Source organism: Lethenteron reissneri, chromosome 42, assembly GCF_015708825.2.
Source record: "Lethenteron reissneri isolate LAM-NWPU_2019-01 chromosome 42, ASM1570882v1, whole genome shotgun sequence".
In the NCBI taxonomy this organism is placed as follows: Eukaryota; Metazoa; Chordata; class Hyperoartia; order Petromyzontiformes; family Petromyzontidae; genus Lethenteron; species Lethenteron reissneri.
This window is the reverse complement of record NC_083820.1, coordinates 6,338,853-6,357,040: the sequence shown is the minus strand read 5'-3', so window position 1 is coordinate 6,357,040 and position 18,188 is coordinate 6,338,853. Positions and strand designations below refer to the sequence as shown.

Genomic DNA, 18,188 nt, shown 5'->3' with positions numbered 1-18,188 from the left:
ATCTCCATACAATTAAAATATCTCGCAAATGACCCAAATTATTATAAAAACGGTGCTTTAAACCGTAACATGAGTATTGAATGGTTTATTTGTGTAAATTTACAAAATTGCGTGTCTTGTGTGCTGAAATGTGTTTTAGTGGGAAGTCATCGATTTTGTAGCTCAGGATTTTAAACGACCAATGTTTTATTGTCCACGAACTGAGCATTGCTCTTGAGCCGATTGTGGTGAGGAAAGACTTTCACTTTTTAACCGAGATTCCCGGAATAAGTCTTTTTTTTTAGCCACTTGAGAAATGCAACACCCTCATACACAGGCCAGAGCTGAAATTCATACCACTTGATATAGGTGAAAACTTGAATGGTTAAATTTATTTCAATGGCCAAAAAAGTCAACTGAGAACCAACTAATTAAATGTTTTCACAAACTACCTGTATGCAGAAAATTGTGCGTTAAAGTATTTGGTGCTGTATTGACTTCTCTGAAAAGTTTGAAAAGTCAATACAGCAACAGTCAATTAGGCTGTCTCTTCAGCGTTTGGATTCATGCTGAACAACCACGATTTGATACACACTTTCTGGTCATCAAGCGTATAAAAATGTGGGGTTTTTTTGTAAGCGCTAAAACTAGAACACATTTCATTAACGGGTTGGCCTTCTGATTTTATGATAATTCAGTGGACATTTGGCTACCGGCTTTAACGTCACGGAAACCCGTCGGTAACGTGTTGTCTTACGTCAGTGCTACTGGGTACTGATGTGGGTCCTTGCCTTGATTTGGTTACGAACTCCGTCATCAGCACGGTGTTGCTGCATAAACTATTGGCTCCAATAAAGTTTTTATTTAAATATATTGTTTGTGTATTCGCGAGTGAGACTTCGGACAGCCTTCAAGTTTGCCAGAAGATCGTAGTACAGCAGGTAGGTTACTCCATAAGGAATTGTTCAACTATCCTGAGGTTCCTAAAAGTAAGTCTTGGCTCCCTTTGCCGCGTTCATGAATGAAAAGAAGACTTCTTCTTGGTCCTCCTATTTGCCTTCGAGGAGATTAAGGTCGAGACGAAAGTGCACATATGGGTAGTAGTCCTGGCTATTGAAGCTCATTCCTGGTAGATCCATACTCGCCTGTTGTAGAAACACAAGCCCGCATACAAAGACAAAGAAGTGAGAAGTGTCGTTAGCACACTGACCTATGTACCCAGTGCTTGAGTTGAATTCCTGGCCATGGCAAACATTGGGGAATGACATTGAACCAGTACTGATAACCTTCAACGAACACTGACCAGCATGGTGAAGTATGGTCAAACAAAACTCCCATGACCCACGTTGGGAGGCTTTCACCCTCCCCCCCCCCCCCCCCCATTTTTTTTGGCCAAGGGGTGCATTCTACTCATTGTTTTTTTCGGTAAAGTCACGTATGTAGAAATAAAATAAATTAAATAAAAACACATTCCTGCGGAGGGAGCTAGTAGGAACGTTGGGTTGCTCGGTCAATGGCCAGGGTCAACGGCGGCGTGGTGTATTCTGCAAATATGGCCGACTGAGGGCGGGTACAAGCCGGCGTGAGTACGTTAAACGTTGAGTTTTATAAGGGCACCACGGGGTGACCAGCCCCTCCCCACCCTCCCCTCCCACCCCCCACCCAGCCTCACCCCACCCTCCTCTCCCCATCCAGCCCCTCCTCACCCAGTCCCTCCCCACCCAGCCCCTCCCTGCACGACGGACAGACGGACACAATAATCCCCTGTGGGCTGGTGTAACCAGGACGTTCCTACCAGTATAAAGAGGCTCCCAGTATAGAGTCGTCGGTGTCATTAGACGTGAATGCACAAGAGTGTACACACCTGAGGGTGCTGTATGTGTACAAGTGTGTATTTGAGCAGTGTGTACGTTAGTAAATGTTAGTAGCCAGTATACGTGAGTGTGCATACATGATAAAGCATGATTGTGTAGTATGCAAGTGAGACTACCGAGTGTGTATCTGTACATTTGTGAGTGTAAGGTTGTGTTTATATGTGAGTGCAGTGTAAACAATTGCCAGCGTGTACGCAAGAATGTGTGTATACATTAACGAGGATATGAGTAGACTGCATGTGTGAGTGTACAAGTGTTTGCAGAGCTCGCTAACAGCACTTTCCCTAAACAGTTTGTTCAAGGCTATACAGGGGATATTTGTCTTTGTGTGTGGAACAGTGGTTAGCGCACTGCGCTACGAACCCAATGACCCGACTTCAATTCCAGGCCACGGCTCGCATCAGTGACATAGTATATCTGAACCAGTCCTGGGCCTCCCTTAGGTTAATTGAGCATTTAATGTGTACCTGGTACGGAGTGTAAAAATATCAGCACGGGGCAGACGACAGCTCCCTCGTATGCCATTCTGGTCTTCACAGGTACTCACTGACAGTACTTGTCTATGTATGTTGTACATGGTGTCTTTGTAGATATGTGAATTAATACACATTTGCATTTATTAAGTGTTAAAATGTATATGAACTTATACTCATCCATTTTTGAACACTTAATGACATTTAGTCAAGAAATGTATTTTTCCAGAAACGTCGGCTAGGAACGCAACCCCTGTATATAACATTATGTCAATGGGATATTGGAGTTGGCTTGAAGTAATTTCGGGTTAAGTAGCATTTCCCAGGAAAGCATCCCTTGCATATGGCAGAGAGATAGAGATCCTGGAAATGAGACATGAATATGCATGGCCACTCACATCTACAGAGATGCCGGCCCCACTGTCGAGGTGCTTGTACAGCTGCTGTAACACTTCTCTGAGTCGCTTTTGGTTCTTGCGTGGTTTCAGCAGTGCCGCCTGGAAGTTGACAGGGAGCCCATACCTAGGGTGGGTAAGCGGGTACACGCAAGAAGTAGGAGTTGTGATTTAGTACAATAATCTGGGCATCTACCTGCTTACCGTGTCAGGATAGGACTGCCTGACAAGATTGATTTGACATTGTCTTGCCAGACACATTCAAGAGAAGCTTGTGGAGCCCCATTGTACTTTCAGTCAGGAGCAGTCCTGCACAGATTCAATATTGTCTGTCCGTCTACTGCAGATGTGTAGGGAATTTCAACAAGACCTACATCTTTGCTTTGTTAACCTGGTGAAGGTCCGTGGTGCCATATGGAAGCCATGGTTCTGAATTGTCAGTTTCGTCTTTAGACTCCTGAGCACTGTGCTCACAACCATTAAGAATCTTCATTATAGTGAGTCGACCCATATAAAGAGACTTGGTCAGAAGGCACTGCTAGATATATCCTCTGACTCCTTCACAACAGAGGTCGCAATCGGGTACCCGATACCCGTACCCTACCCGATACCCGGCTACCCGTACCCGCCCAGGTACGGGTACGGGTACCCGTTTGCGACCCTGGTGCGGCCGGGTACGGGTACTTGTAAGGAATCAAAACCCGTTTGCGACCTCTGCTTCACAATTCGAACATGTCTAAGCAGTTCAACAATCAGTCCATAGCTATAGCAGTTGAATCTACGACTGGTCCATATATAATGGGACGCCGATCAATGCCCAGGTTAGGCCAACGTTTCATCTCCCTTATCATCGTTATGTCCATGTTATGTCCGCTGAGGGCTTGGTAATGTCTTCCCAATTATATTGAAATTGTGCTGTAGGTGTCACGTGATGAGAAGAACATTTTTATTTGGAATTCCGACAGAAAGCAGTGCACCACCGTGTGTCAGAATTGCTCCAGAAGATAACACGGGAAACGCTTCTAAAGTCACTCTAACAAGCCTTTATCAACACTCGGGGCACACAATTATTGCGTGCACTGTCAAGAGCGTTCGTCACATGTCAATACAATATAGCAACATTGTCCCTTCCTGCGAAAACTTGGTGGGACCCTCCTAAAAAAGAGCTGAGACTCAAAACTAAACAATTTTTTATTTTACCAGGTAAGGCCCACTGAGCTATATAGCTCTTTTTCAGAAGCGACCTGGCCACAAATGATATCTCAACGAAATAGCTTATCATGTGGACATTGATAGTAGCCCAATACTCTCAACGCCTCTTTCTAAATATAGAGGGAAAAACCGGAGGACCCGGAAAAAAATCTACACGACCACGGGGAGAACGTGCAAACTTCAAATATACAGGCATCAGAGTCGGGATGAAACCTACGAACTCCTGTATAAGAGGCGATAGTAGTTAACATCTCGCCATCGTGGGGCTGAGACTTCCCCAGCTAACAAGTATTAATAAATTAATATATTTTTTGCGTTTGATCCTCGGTATTTCTCACTGCAGCATTGGTCTTCACCTGAGTACGCTCTCCACGAACACACGCAATGCCTTCAGGTGGATCCACGCCACAAACGCCTCGCTAAAATTCACCTGCAGCCAGCGCACCATAGGGCCCTGCAACACACACGTAAGAGTGGGTCAGCAGGTCAATCGGCAGTGAGTCAGTCGCATTATCGGTGGGTCATTTGGAGAGTGAATCAGTCAATCCGTCGGTCTGGCAATTGGCCCATCAGATAGTCGTTGGGTCATTATTTGGTCAGTTGGTACGTCAGCTGTCAGTCAACCAGTCACTTGATCATTTGGTTAGCCAGTTGGTCGGTCAATTGATTGGTCTGTCCAACTGGCAATGGGCCAGTCGGTCATTTACTAAATCAGCCAGTTTGTCAGTGGCCTTTACTTCAAACCAGCAGTGGGCTCATTGAGGCAACAGTCTGGCACTGGACGGATTCGGCAGCTGATGCTGATGATGAAACTCATGGTATGACAGTTTCTGATTTTTCTAAATGACATACAATACCAAAGGATCCTTATGATGATGGCTTTTATGACGTTTATATTGATGACACTGATAATGACCATGATGATGGATTTGATGATTATGCCGCCTGAAGATGATAACAATGATAATTGCTAACTTCTTTAAGCTCATAATGGCTGCTAATTATAGAAGTAATAACAAACCGGATCATGATTTTTCTGTTGTTGCTTCATGTGGCAATGCTCACGATGATTATGATGATACATTCAATGACGTTAATTCATATATTCTATTTCGGATGAAAATATGATTTGACGACGATCTTCATTATAACGTAACTTGTAAAAAATGGTGCCGCTGATGATGATGATGACAGTCGTGGTAACGGTGATACTCGTGTTTGTGATGAGTGCATCGTACAAACTGTTTCTTCTTGTCCGTGATGAGTCTGTTTATCTCCTCTTTGTCTGCCTTTAGCGCCTCCTCGTTGTACTGGAAGTCGCGCACCATGAACCTGGGGCCAAAAGTTCGCTAAATTAGCAGCCAACCCAAGCAAACTTATAAATTCATAGATCAGCATCGTCTATTGAATTATTGGGCAGACAGCTGTCCAATTTATTACATATAATTTCCATGTTATTAATCTGATTGGGCAAGTATTTGCCTGGAGGTGGTAGTACAGCAAATGGGTTTGTGTCTGGACTTTTGAGAAAAATCCACGCGACCACGGGGAGAACACGCAAACTCCAAATATACAGCAGGAGTCAGGGTCGGGATCGAACCCACGACCTGAATACCAGGCGAGGGTTGTGAACATCTCGCCACCATATCGAGATGCGGCCACAGCTGTGCGCAGTACGAATCCGTATCGCGTTGATATTTTTTGCAGGTCGTGTTCACGCTATCAAACTGTACTTGTTCCGCCGGGCTTCTAGCTTGAAATCCTCCACAGCTTTTTGCAGCAGCGTCACAGTGCACATGTAGCCTTCTGGGTCCTCAAACACGATCCTGACAGAGGGGCGAAAAAAACAGAGCGAATAGTCGACGATAGAAGCATGTGGGAGCAGCACCCTCTCGTGGCTGATGTCAGCCTGTGATCTCGGATTCGAGATCAGGGGAGGCCAACCTGTAACAGAGCCAAAAAGTACGTATGAGCCATGCAAAGAACTAAGTATATATAATAAGTGTATATATATATAGATTGCCAATTTTCAGCACAGCACGGGCGACATGTATTATTCTTTGCTACTGTGACAGTAGTTCTGCGTTACGCCCCTTTCACAGAGCCGCGTGTGGTGGATGAAAGATCCGCATGCGGCTCGGGAGATGCCAGTTTTGGTTGCCTACCCCTCCTCTAGACTCTATAGATATTGGGTTCGTGGATATTCGCTGGGATTTGATCAAATCTGGAAATGACGAGGGCAACCCATCATAACAGAACAAAATAGTGCAGGGAAAAAAATAGAAGCGTTGAACAAAAACGGACAGAAACGTGCACAAAACTTATTTAACGACAGGATGTGAAAACAATCAGCAGTTCCTGAAGAGGTGCATTGTGGTGCTCTTGTCTTTGGTATGGTCACCATCAAAATAAACTTGAGCAAATGTACAGGACTGACAGCAGCGGTGTGGTGATAGAAAACTGTGGACCAGTTCCATCATTATTAGACTTGATCGGTGCAGTATAGCCACCGGTCATCACTGCTGCAAGGTGTACTTCTAGGAACCATACACTGTATATGAATTCTCCACTTCTGCACTATGGGTGCCACTTAGCATGGCTAAATGCTAACAAGAGTCAAGTTTGTAAATAATGAGAAGAATTCATCATGACAGAATAATAGTGCAGACTTCAAGACCATAACATTTCATACCAAAACATCAATAATGCATTATGTAGTCACCTAAGACAAGAAGACTACAATGCAGAGGAAATGATTATGGGTTTTTGCAGGATACACATTTCTTCGTATTGTTTGAAACTTGGGGGTTGAGTCAAAATGATGAAAGCGATTCTGCTGTTGCTACTAATAATACAAATTATCACGCTGCTGCTTCTGATGGTTGTATATAATTGTATACATTCAAATCGTGTTGTATCGAGATTGGGGCATTTGAGATCAGAGTTCTGCATCCTACCTGCTCGACCGTGGGACAACCATTTCAGACAGAGTCTCGTAGCATTTGTTCCAGTCTCCAATATTCGGCCTGTGGTACACAGCACACAACACACCCACATATACATACACATCATTATCATCAATCAGCCATGATCTCTCCACTGCTCGATGAAGCCATCCAAGAATTCATCCCCATCCCTAATGGTCTCATAATGCCGCAATACATCATAAATATTGCGCACCATTCGACCGCATTGCCCCATCACGTTATCCTCCTTATCCCGTGGCAAAGCACGTGGGCTTCGAATTCAGCATTCTGAGGAGGCAGCGAGGCTTGGTGGATCGCTCAAACGTTGCGAAACTCCCTTCCCGTTGGCGTCGAGGAAGTGCCATAATTCCCTGGCTTTCCAGCAGGAGGTGGTACAAGCAAAACATTTGGAATCCACCTGTTCCCGTCTGTATAGAATAGAGTCGAGCAGAGAAACCTGCTGAAATAAACGAGAGTCTTGAGACTCGGGCTTTCCCGGGTAAATTCATGGCATCGTTATTATCACTTACACACACACGCACACACAAATCAAACAACAACAATGATATTATCCATAATAAGAGGAGTTTGAGTTAGATCGCGTAAATATAAATGTGTCGTGAAACCCGCCACCACCCGACACAGCCAATTAGTAAGGTTTGTCACGTAAACAAAACGTGGCAATTCGTTACTAGTACAGCACACCGGTGTGTTGGAGAGTAAGCCAACAACATTTACAATTCCAAGACGACGTTTTGCCAGCAATTACAACCGTTCTCATCAGGCGACAGCCAGAGCTGTGGAGGTATCCTCCTGTTTCGGTCTTAAAATGAAGGGGATAAATGTGATGTCGTCACGTGTGAGCCAATAGGGAGGGGGAGGGTTAATGTATGCTTATAAATTACAATCCTGTAATATTGTATCTGTCCAGGAGTGCTGGAATTAATCTCGAGACTCATTCACGATCATTGGTGGCAGCTCGGGACATTTACACTAGGTGGCGCTGTTGTGAGTGACCTCTGAAGAAATGGTGTTCTAATTAAGAAAAAGCCTCGTCACGTTATTGGCCTTCCCTGTCGTATCTACCGGCGGGAGGAATTTATAAGCAATTCGAAACAAAACAACAAATTACTCAAATGCTGTCCCCATGACCAAATGGAATATTTGGGAGTGACTCCACAGTCTTCGTTGCTAATTATTCGTCTGCTGCACCTGCTGCCATCGCCGTTGCTGTTGTTTCCTCCTAGAGCGTGTGGACCGTGGACCTGACACATTTGGGTGCCTTTTTCACCGCCCTGAATGGGTCTCAAACGGCGTGGCTAAAATGCAAGAAGCTGATCGCAATGAATGAAGGGGGATATCTCTCACTCGGACGCCTTCACAGCAGCCCCGAGACCTCCCCGAGGCACAAATCAGACTGCATTAGGAAATTCACGTTGAAATAATCATTATACAAAAAAATGTAAATACAACTAAACAAGTGAGAGAAAAAATGTTTTTTATTAGAAAAATAATTTCTCATCTCCAGCTGCTTGGCGGGGCGACGCCCCAACGCCCCCTAGTGGACGAACCGCGCCTGCTCGAGATAGCCCCGTGTTGGAATGTGCAGCCAAATCCCTTGCCGCTTTGCTCGGTGTCGCAGAAGGACACCGGGAGTCCGCGCCCGGAGAGAGCCGCACACCACCCACGAGGGGGCGCCAACACTGACGACGGTGCTGTCTGGCTCGGGCTGAACGATTTGGGGAAATCTTCTTGGTTCTTTCGGTAAAGTTACGTAGAAGCGATATAATAAAATAATACAAATAAAACATAATAAAATACAATTCTCACAATTGTATTTTTAATGTATTTTTATCATGTTTTATTTTTATTATTTTATTATTTCCCTTCTACGCGACTTTACCGAAAGAACCAAGAAGATGAATCCCTGCAGTCACGAAAGCTTTAAATCGAGATTTGGGGAAAATATCTGATTGCGATTTTTCTGACAGATTTTGCGATTTGATTTGCGATTAGAGTTTGTTAAAGTCAAGCTTCAGTTCAATGTTCACTGTGTAATAGATTTAAAACATGTGATGGAGCGTTACCACATGATACCATCAAAATATGAACTGCTCTATATATTCTAATGCAAAGATGAGAACTTAAAAGATATGAATTTCTTCCAACATGTATTTATTAAAATGTTTTAATTGAAATGGAACAATTAAACATATAACAATTGTTAAGTTAAATAAATAAAGTTATAATAATACAAATAATAAAACAATTCCAATAAGAAAGTAAGAGGACTTTTCAAATCGCAAAAAATCGCAGCTTTTGCGATTTGCTCATCTCATTGTTTAAAATTGCGATTTTGATTTGAAATCGATGAATCGTTCAGCCCTATTTCTGGCTGGCGCTGTGCGCCCAGCGGGGTTGCACACGTGCACCCCCCACCGCATCATCCCCACCATCTCCTGAAGGTGGGAGTTCTCCAGGAGGATTTGTTATGTAACCACGATGATGATGTTGATGACGGTGACGTGATGAGGACTCACTTGGGCACGATAACCAGCAGGGTGATGAGGTACTCCGAGTCCAGAACAAAGTCGTCCTTTTTGACGATGTCAGCGAGACTCCGCGTCATCAGACTGCCACTGTGGGGCAGCAGCAGCAGCAGAACCATCAACAACAGCGGCGGTTGCAGAATAATCAGCACCAGCAGGAGCAGCGGCAGCAGCATCACCAGTAGCAGCAGCAGCGGCAGCAATATTATCATCAGCAGCAACATCTAATCATCATGCACAGCAGTGGTATTCATCTTCTTCTTGGTTCTTTCAGCAGTGGTATTATCAGCATCAGCTTCATTCAATTATAATTTTACGTGGAGGTGTAGAGATGCATACTTAGATGCACAGGTGAAGGTGTTTATAGTACGTGTACTCTGCTTGTGCACGTCCAAACAAGTGTAAGAATGTGAAGGTGTGCTGGTGTGTGTATGGGTAGGTCGACTCAGCCTCAAATGAGTACCTGGTGTGTATAAACATTGACACTGGGAAGACAAAGGCGGCCGGGGGTGGTGCTGGCCACCCACCCCCTTGTGTGCCATGCTGGCCTTCGTAGATGCTCGCTAACAGCACTTGTCCCAATTTCTGTTGAGGCTATATGGGGGTTCTTTGACTTTATTTTTGTACGGGTGGACAGGCATAGGATTAGGCAAACTGGTATGTGTGTGTAAACGTCCCTACGCTATCTGCCTTCAACCAAACCTCCTCGATGAACTCCCGTCACTCACGCGCCAGCAGCTAGTCGCCTCCCTGTCACTCTTTTATCGCTACTACTACCACCACCACAATTGCTGTTGCCATGAACTTCGCTCAGTGATTCCTCCTCCCATACTGTCTCCCTCTCATTTACACTGCTCCGCCACCACACTGCACGTCGCCACACACTCGCTCCCTCACCCACTCACTCACCACACTGCAGGCTACAGCGCTTTCCTTTCCACTTCTTCACCTCGCACCGCTCCACTTTGCAAACCATCGTCTATTCTCTCACGCCCCCATACCCAACAACCTTGATCAAACCCAGAAACGTGTTCACTCGTATCTATTACGCATTCAGTGGCACTCGCTGGTTGTTGCTGGCCGCTTGACGTTTTGGTGGTGGGAACAGGGGGGGGGGGGTGGGTAGGGCGGAAAGCCGGCGGGCCTTTAAAGTGGTGCTCAGATAAGGAGAGGGATATGCGCGTGTTTTGTAAGGGCGCACACGTTGTGCTCCACGTGTGCTCCACGCGTGCGGACGGCAGACTCACGTGGCTCTGCGCTCGATGACTTGCAGGCCGCTCTTGAGCGCGTTGTACGCCGAGGCGCGGCTCTTGAGGTCGGAGTCGATCTGCGACACTTGCTGGGCGAGACACGACTTTGCTCGTCAAGTGTGTAACCATCATCCACCTTACGGGCCGAGAAGCCCTTGAACAGCGACGAAATTAACGCAGCTCCCAGTTCCTCCCGCCCGGCTACGGCCAGATGAACGAGTTCAATTCCCTGGTTCGTGGGGGTTAACTCAGCCCATCATCCTTACCGGGGTCGTAAAATAGGTACTACTTTGTGGAGAAAGTCAGCGGTTGTTGTTCTATAGACCCGTCCACCTTTCCCCCCCCACCCCTCGCCCCCACACACATGTGGACATTTCTCCTAGAAGTCCGGTTTCCCTCAACATGCAGCAAATAAATCACTACACAAGCGGTCGTCATCGGGCAAAGGAGTCCGCCTCTAAAGGCAAACTGTTTATAAAGGTTTGGCGATGGGCGTAGCCAAAGTGTATCAGCAGCACCAGGAGCATGGGCGGTGCACGAGTGCCAATGCAGCAGCAGTGTCAATGCAGCAACAATGCCAATGCAGCAACAATGCCAATGCAGCAACAATGCCAATGCAGCAACAATGTCAATGCAGCAACAATGCCAATGTAACAGCAATGCCAATGCAGCAACAATGCCAATGCAGCAACAATGTCAATGTAACAGCAATGCCAATGCAGCAACAATGCCAATGCAGCAAAAATGTCAATGTAACAGCAATGCCAATGCAGCAACAATGCCAATGTAACAGCAATGCCAATGCAGTAACAATGCCAATGTAACAGCAATGCCAATGCAGCAACAATGCCAATGCAGTGGGCGAGAGAGCTACCGTGGCAAGAGGTTATATAAAAAAGAGGTTATATAAGTAAGAAAGGGGGGGGAGGAGCAAGGCTGCGTGAGCGCTAGGGGGAACTGGTAAAACATTCCAACGCAGCAGGACCCTCCTGAAAAAAAGTCTTGAGACTCTGCGAGGCTTTCCTGGACAAGTAAATGACGATTTTACTTCAATAAATATGAGGGAGGTCACTCTTTCTCTGTTGCTGCCCCCATAGTCTGGAGTCCTTCCCCCCCAGCTACGCGTGCTGCCAACTCCATCCCTCATTTCCTCGTCTCCTCTGCCTGTGACAGACTCTTGTCCTAAACCTGGTGCGATGGCTAAACGTCACCACTACGGAGACAAAGGCGGCCGGGCGTTGTGCTGACCACCCACCCCCTCGTGAGCCGTACTCTTCATAGGTGCTACTCGCTAACAGTATTTGCCCCAATAGTCTGTTAAAAGCGATACGGGGAATCTGTGTATTTGTGTATGCGTGCGTATACGGTGTGGGTGTGTGCGTGCGTAAAGTACCTTAGCAATGACATCTGACACGGCCTGCAGTGGCTGCCGCACCGAATAGCGAGCCATGTCCCACTGGAACTTGGTCACGTAGGTCATTGGGTCAGCTGAGGTCAAGAGTTCAAATAGTGAGCACATTTACAAATACAAATATATGACATATTTCCATACAACCTATTGTGCAAGTGCACTTTGCCAGCACCCAATGGCATACGAGGAAACGGTTTGGCGGGTACTACGCCCGATCACCTTTGTCTTTCCAGTGCCGATGCCGAGACCACAAAATTGCTAATTGTTTAAGGCTGAGTCAACCTAGCGGAGACCCAAGACCGGTTCAAATATTCGTCACTGAAGAGGTCGTGAGCGGGAATAGAACTTGAGCACCCGGGTTCGTAGTGCAGCGCGCTTACCACTGCACCATTGCTTCCTATATGGCTGATACAGCAAATAGTAAAGACAAAGCTTCCCCGACAGCCGCACAGACTGTTAGCGAACACCTATTGAAAGCCAAACCGCGCACGAGGGGGTAATAATGGGCAATACCACGCCTATCCGCCTTTATCTCCCCAGTACTCATATTCACACACCGCATAAGCTTCTAATTTAAGGCTGAGGCGACCTGGCGGAGGCTCCTGCTGATGCTGATGATGATAATGGCGATGATTCTGCTGGTACTACTACTGATTATGCCTCTGCTTCATCTGCTCATGATGATTCTTCTGCTGCTGATGATGATAATGATTGCTGCCGATTATGATTTGATGATGATTTGTAGATGATTGGTTGATGATCAATGATGATAATTGATGATTTGTTGATGTTTATTCATGACGAGTGATGGATTATTTATTTTATTACGATGCTATGATGATAATAATGATTATCATTGATGATGAGTGATGATGAGGAGGCTGGGCAGGGCCGGTGATGCTTGTCCACGTGGGCAGGCAGCGTGACCAGACCACGATGGGCGAATCGAGAGATGACTCCGTCATAACCTGGTCACTGTAGCTGCACCACGCAGATATATGAGTCGGCCCTGACCTCAACCTCCCAATGATGTATGTATGTTGAACTTCTTTTGCACCGTATGTAGCCAAGCATGCTATCGGAGGTGCGGGGGAAGGCGGACAAACTAAACACAAAAAAGCAGTTCTAAAGAAGAAAAAGTTTAAATCTATGTTTAAAATCGCATAGCTCCAGTGGCTTCCTAATATTGGAAGGAAGAGCATTCCAGACTGCCGCAAAAGTGCATTTGAAAGCGCGCGATGCAGTGATCGTCTTTGTTCGATCCGCCACACACCATTCCTTTTATCTTACACACATGGGCCACCTTTATCAGGCCAGTTTATCCGACGCTCCACGTGCCTCCTAACGGCCACACAAAATTGTGTTTATCCTCGAATCCGAACTGATATATACCGCGTCCTTGTTCAGCTACCGCTCCCCAAACCCGTTAATCGGCGCCGTACCCCCGTTAGCCACCAGGTTCTCCCGTGCCTTGTCACGCGCGTCCTCCAAGACGTCCACCATGGTCTGTGTGATCTTGCGAACGACGCTGTTCGGACATCAAAACGCCATACCAATTAATTCACGCATTCGTTCACTCATTGGCTAGTTCGTTTCATAATTGATCACAACAATTACAATCCTAATAATAATGATAATCCCCTTTATCCAGAAAAAGCATCGATGAGTCTCAAGATATTTTTGTTCAAGTCGAAAATATTCAGGATTGGCATATTGATGTCTGCGTCTCCTGCTACGATCTGTCCTTCTGTCTCTCCACCACTTGCCCTTGACAGCCTTTTGAACTGCCACCATGAGCGGAAATCGAACACCGGTCCGCAGGCTTCGTAGCGCAGCACGCTAACTACTATGCTACCGCTCCCCAACCATGTGTCACGAAACAAAGACAACGATCCTCCGTATAGCCTTAACAGACTGTTGGGGCAAGTGTAGTTAACGAGCGCCTACGAAGGCCGGCACGGCATACGAGGGGGTGGGTGGCCAACACCACGCCCGGCCGCCTTTGTCGCCCCAGTGACGATGTTTAAACACCGCACCAGGTACTCAGTTTAAGGCTGAGTCGACCTAGGGGAGGCCCAGGACCGGTTCAGATAATCGTCACCGGTGTTGGCCGTGAACGGGAATCGAACCCGGGTCGCCGCGTTCGTCGCGCAGCGCGCTAGCCACTACACCACCGCTCCCCAAACACACACTCGCGCACACACTCGTCCACCCACACCACTTACCCCTCCACGAATGTGTCCAGTTTGACGAGGTCATCAGACATGCTGACCAGCGAGTCGAGCGTCCCCACCTGTGTGCGACATGGGGTGTGGTAGGGGGGCCCAGGGAGGTCAGTGAATCACGTTGGAGATTGTTCCATCAAGCATCCGTGTGACCGTTCCGCGTGCTCTCACGACGATGCTCACTGCCGTCACCGACCCGCACCTGAGCAGCGTGGTGAAGTATGGTCAAATAACGCCTTACAACCAGCACGGCACTCATCTAGCAGTGGATTGACCAAACGAAGGCTGGACAGTATGTACATGTATTATTCACACGAGAATGGTGTGAGCTCACGTGGGCAGCGAAGGAGATGGCAGTACATTGATACATACATACAATTGATTTATTTACTCTATATGTACTAAGTTTTGCGCGTCACGTGATGGGTGTTCACATGGTACGCCGGTTTCCTCGCACATTATAAGCACACATTAATGGATTTACCAAACATCACAAAGTAGCAGAGACTCAGTGAGGATATCCTCTATAAATTATTGGCATTAATCTTCATTAGACAAAGGCGGCCGGGCGTGGTGTTGGCCACCCACCTCCTCGTGTGCCGTGCCGGCCTTAAAAGGTGCTCGCTAACAGCACTTGCCCCTACAGTCTGTTAAGGCTATAGGGGGATCTTTGTATTTGTCTTTGTATGTATGTACTAATCGGTTACCATCAAGCAGAAATCATAAAAGCAATTTATGCAAATCAGCCATCACTGGATCTCAATCCATTTTTGTTTGTTAAGGAGGGTCCTGCTACATCGATTGGCTTGGTTGGCAATTCTCTCTTACTTAACAACCGTCTAGGTTCATTCACGGGTCGCTTGCAACCCGAACCCAGCATCCATGCCATCGGTGTGGGCTCATCGTGGCTCAGTGTCGATGCCAGAGCCAATACACGACCCTCCCGAGTCTCCCGTCACGTCGACCCCTTTATGGGGACTTGTCGAGAGGAGGAGGAAGAGGTGGAGTAATTTGCCCTCTAAAGTGACAGTGGTACACGCCAGCGGGCCCCGTGCTGTATACACAACACTGGCAACCGGTCCGCACCACACCGCACCAGGCGGGTGCTGGGGTGGGGTGGTGGTGGGGTAGGTGGGTGGGTGGGGGGTGAGTGTGAGTTGAAGAAGTGGGGGGAGGGGGGTTTAATGTCCCCATCAGCTGCGAAAATAACCGGAGCGGCCCGGCCCCCAACGGGAGGGGACTGGCGGGCCAAGGTCGCGGGGGACACGTGTCGCGTGTCATCGTGTTGTGTCGTCGTCTCATTGTGTCAGTGGCGATCTTTGTCTGTGTCGTTGTCAGCGTGTGAGTGAGCGAGTGTGTCATTGTCAGTGCAACAAAACTCAACACGTTCGTTCGTCACACTGCGTGTGTGTGTGTGTCGCCTGAAAAAGGAAGATTATATGATAGGTGACGTTTCGCGCAATGACCCTTCTTCAAAGCGCGTACATCGAATGATGTGCTATAAAAATGGTAATTACCCGAAACGTCACCTATTTAATGCTATAAAGAAGGGTTGTTGCCCGAAACGTCACCAATTCTTGCGGCAGTGTAATTGACAAACGTGTTGAGTTTGTTTTTATTTGTGCCTGTGCACCACTGCCAACGCAGTATCAGCAACCACTTTGTCATTGTTAATGTATCTGTGTGTCATTGTAAATCGATATGTCAGTGCACGTGTGTCATTGTGTATCGTTGTGTGTGTGTGTGTCAACGTGTGTGTCATTGTGTCAGCGCGTGAATAATTGTGTCAATGTGTCATTGTGTCAGTGCGTGTGTCTCATTGAGTGTCATTGCGTTTGTGTGTCAGCGTGTGATTCATTGTGTCAGTGTGTGTCTGTGCCATTATGTGTCATTGTGTTTGTGATTCTCCTATGTCGACTTAGCTTCAAATAAGTACCTAGTGCGGTGTGTAAACATCGCTACTCGGGAGACAAAATTGACCGGGAGTGGTGCTGGCCGTGCCGCCCTTAATAGGTGCTACTCCCTTACAGCACTTGTCCCAAAAGTCTGTTAAGGCTATACGGGGGGGGGGGGGGGGTCTTGGTCTTTGTGGATGAGGCACCCCATACCTTGAGTTCGGGGATGTGGAACTTGTGGTTCTCTGAGAGCCCAACTCTCTCCGTGGCCGCCTGGAGTTTCTCCCATGCTTGAGGAGCGCCGGGCTCCCCCGGCGCGCAAACGATCCACAGCTCGCTCGCAGACATGCCCCCGGTATAGGTTCAAATCCTGGCAGTGGTGAAACACAAACATTGTTCGTTATAGTGTGTGAGCCTGTCCGCAACCTACTTGCTGTACCGCAAATGCAAAAGCCCCTGTTTGACCTTCCGAACCAGATGCACCACCCCATCCCTACTTGATCCATAAACCCCGTCTCCGTGTCGCTGAATTGTAGCTGGACGTGGCTTCCACGGCTTCTAGCATCGCCGTTGTTGTAGTCAACTGTAGGCTAAATAATAACAATGGTGTCGGACCAGACATTGAGAGCAGTCGCAGGTAAGTAGTGCGTGATTGGCGATGGCAGTTATGCTGGCAGAGGGGAAAGGCAGTGGTCAAATAATTTAGAAGCAGTAGAGGAGTGGCATCCACTTCGATCTGGCGATGCTCATCACAAAGGTACAGACCTGCAATGACTCACTCACACCATTGTTGTCGGAAGGGACTTCGCTAGAGGGAGCTCTAGGGAGAGAGATTCCCACTGGAGGGGAATTGGCCTACGCTTCCACGCTGGCCAGACCTCTTGGAAGAGAACTATTAAAACGAAACTATTTTTTATTTTACCAGGTAAGGCCCACTGTATGGCCATCACAAATGATAGCCTAACGAAGTGGTATTTCTTACGCGGAAATTTATATCAGCCAAATATGCGAAACGCATGCTTCTAAATGTGGAGGGGCAAACCGGAGGACCCGGAGAAAAGTCCACGCGACCACGTGGAGATCGACATTCCAAACTCCAAATATACAGGCGTCAGGGTCAGGAATCGATCCCACGACCTCCTGTATACCAGGCGAGGTAGTTCACATCTCGCCACCACGGCGCAAGAGGCGGCACTGTCCACGCTCTACCCCACCACACTGCCTGCCGATCGAGGAGTAACTTACCGTGCCCATTAACACTCATTTGGTGGACAGCGGCGGGTCGGATCGGGTATTAAGGATCTGCTCATTGCTTTAACTGCCGCGACGGGAGATAGAATCCAAGCACCCAAATTGTGGATTGCGAGGGCAGCAGCGATAACCCTCACACAACGGCAGCACGACGATCATTATTAATTTACTGATTTCGAGTGAAACGCCACTGGACTTTGCTATATACCTTAGGACCTGTGCCAGAGCAGGAGCATCTACACGATATTCACACACACACACCCCTCATCTCCTCATCCTCTTTATCCCCCGATCCCCTCTCCCACAGCTATCTCGTCTCACAGGTGTGTGCGTGTGTGTGTGTTTATATCGCAATGTGTCTGTTTCTAAGCGCGTCTCTGTGTGCATCTACGTGTATCCATCTAATTCGCATGCATATCACACAATGTAGCCGGTGGTCGTGCGACCCGACTCGCGTATCGCTACACACCTGTGCGAGGCAGGGGGCAGGTAACCGAACGGCCAGTTGCAGGAGTGTCCTCCAGGTTCTGTCCGCTCCCCTCCACACTACACCCCACCGCGAGTAGCGGTCCTAGTCGCGCGAATGGCTCGTGTCCATCATCGGTCTCGACAGAGGACGGACAGCCAGGGAGACTCCAGGCAGATAGATGATGGTGCTGACTTCAATTACTCGACCTTCGCACTCACCATCTAGACAGCGGATCGGTG

At 47.5% G+C, this 18,188-nt stretch overlaps 1 protein-coding gene across 1 annotated transcript; it reads right to left on the bottom strand.

The window, feature by feature from the left end:
* Positions 1-70: 70 nt before the first annotated feature.
* Positions 71-18,188, bottom strand: LOC133352887 (V-type proton ATPase subunit C 1-like). Its single transcript, XM_061568878.1, has 13 exons — positions 17,950-18,188; positions 16,443-16,599; positions 14,335-14,402; positions 13,552-13,637; positions 12,092-12,186; positions 10,696-10,787; positions 9,440-9,538; positions 6,891-6,959; positions 5,667-5,759; positions 5,172-5,265; positions 4,290-4,387; positions 2,725-2,848; positions 71-1,124 (listed from the first exon to the last, which is right to left on the bottom strand). Exons 2-13 carry the CDS (start codon positions 16,575-16,577, stop codon positions 1,029-1,031), a joined length of 1,149 nt encoding a protein of 382 aa, XP_061424862.1. The 5' UTR covers positions 16,578-16,599; positions 17,950-18,188; the 3' UTR covers positions 71-1,028.

Bases quoted from the DNA above. Each gene is read 5' to 3' on its own strand.
- LOC133352887 (XM_061568878.1), bottom strand. From the start codon at position 16,577: ATGTCTGCGAGCGAGCTGTGGATCGTTTGCGCGCCGGGGGAGCCCGGC. The intron at 10,788-12,091 runs GTACTTTACGCA...TGTCTCGCCCAG, and splicing joins TGTCAGATGTCATTGCTAAG to CAAGTGTCGCAGATCGACTC. The intron at 9,539-10,695 runs GTGAGTCTGCCG...GCTGCCCCACAG, and splicing joins GTCATCGAGCGCAGAGCCAC to TGGCAGTCTGATGACGCGGA.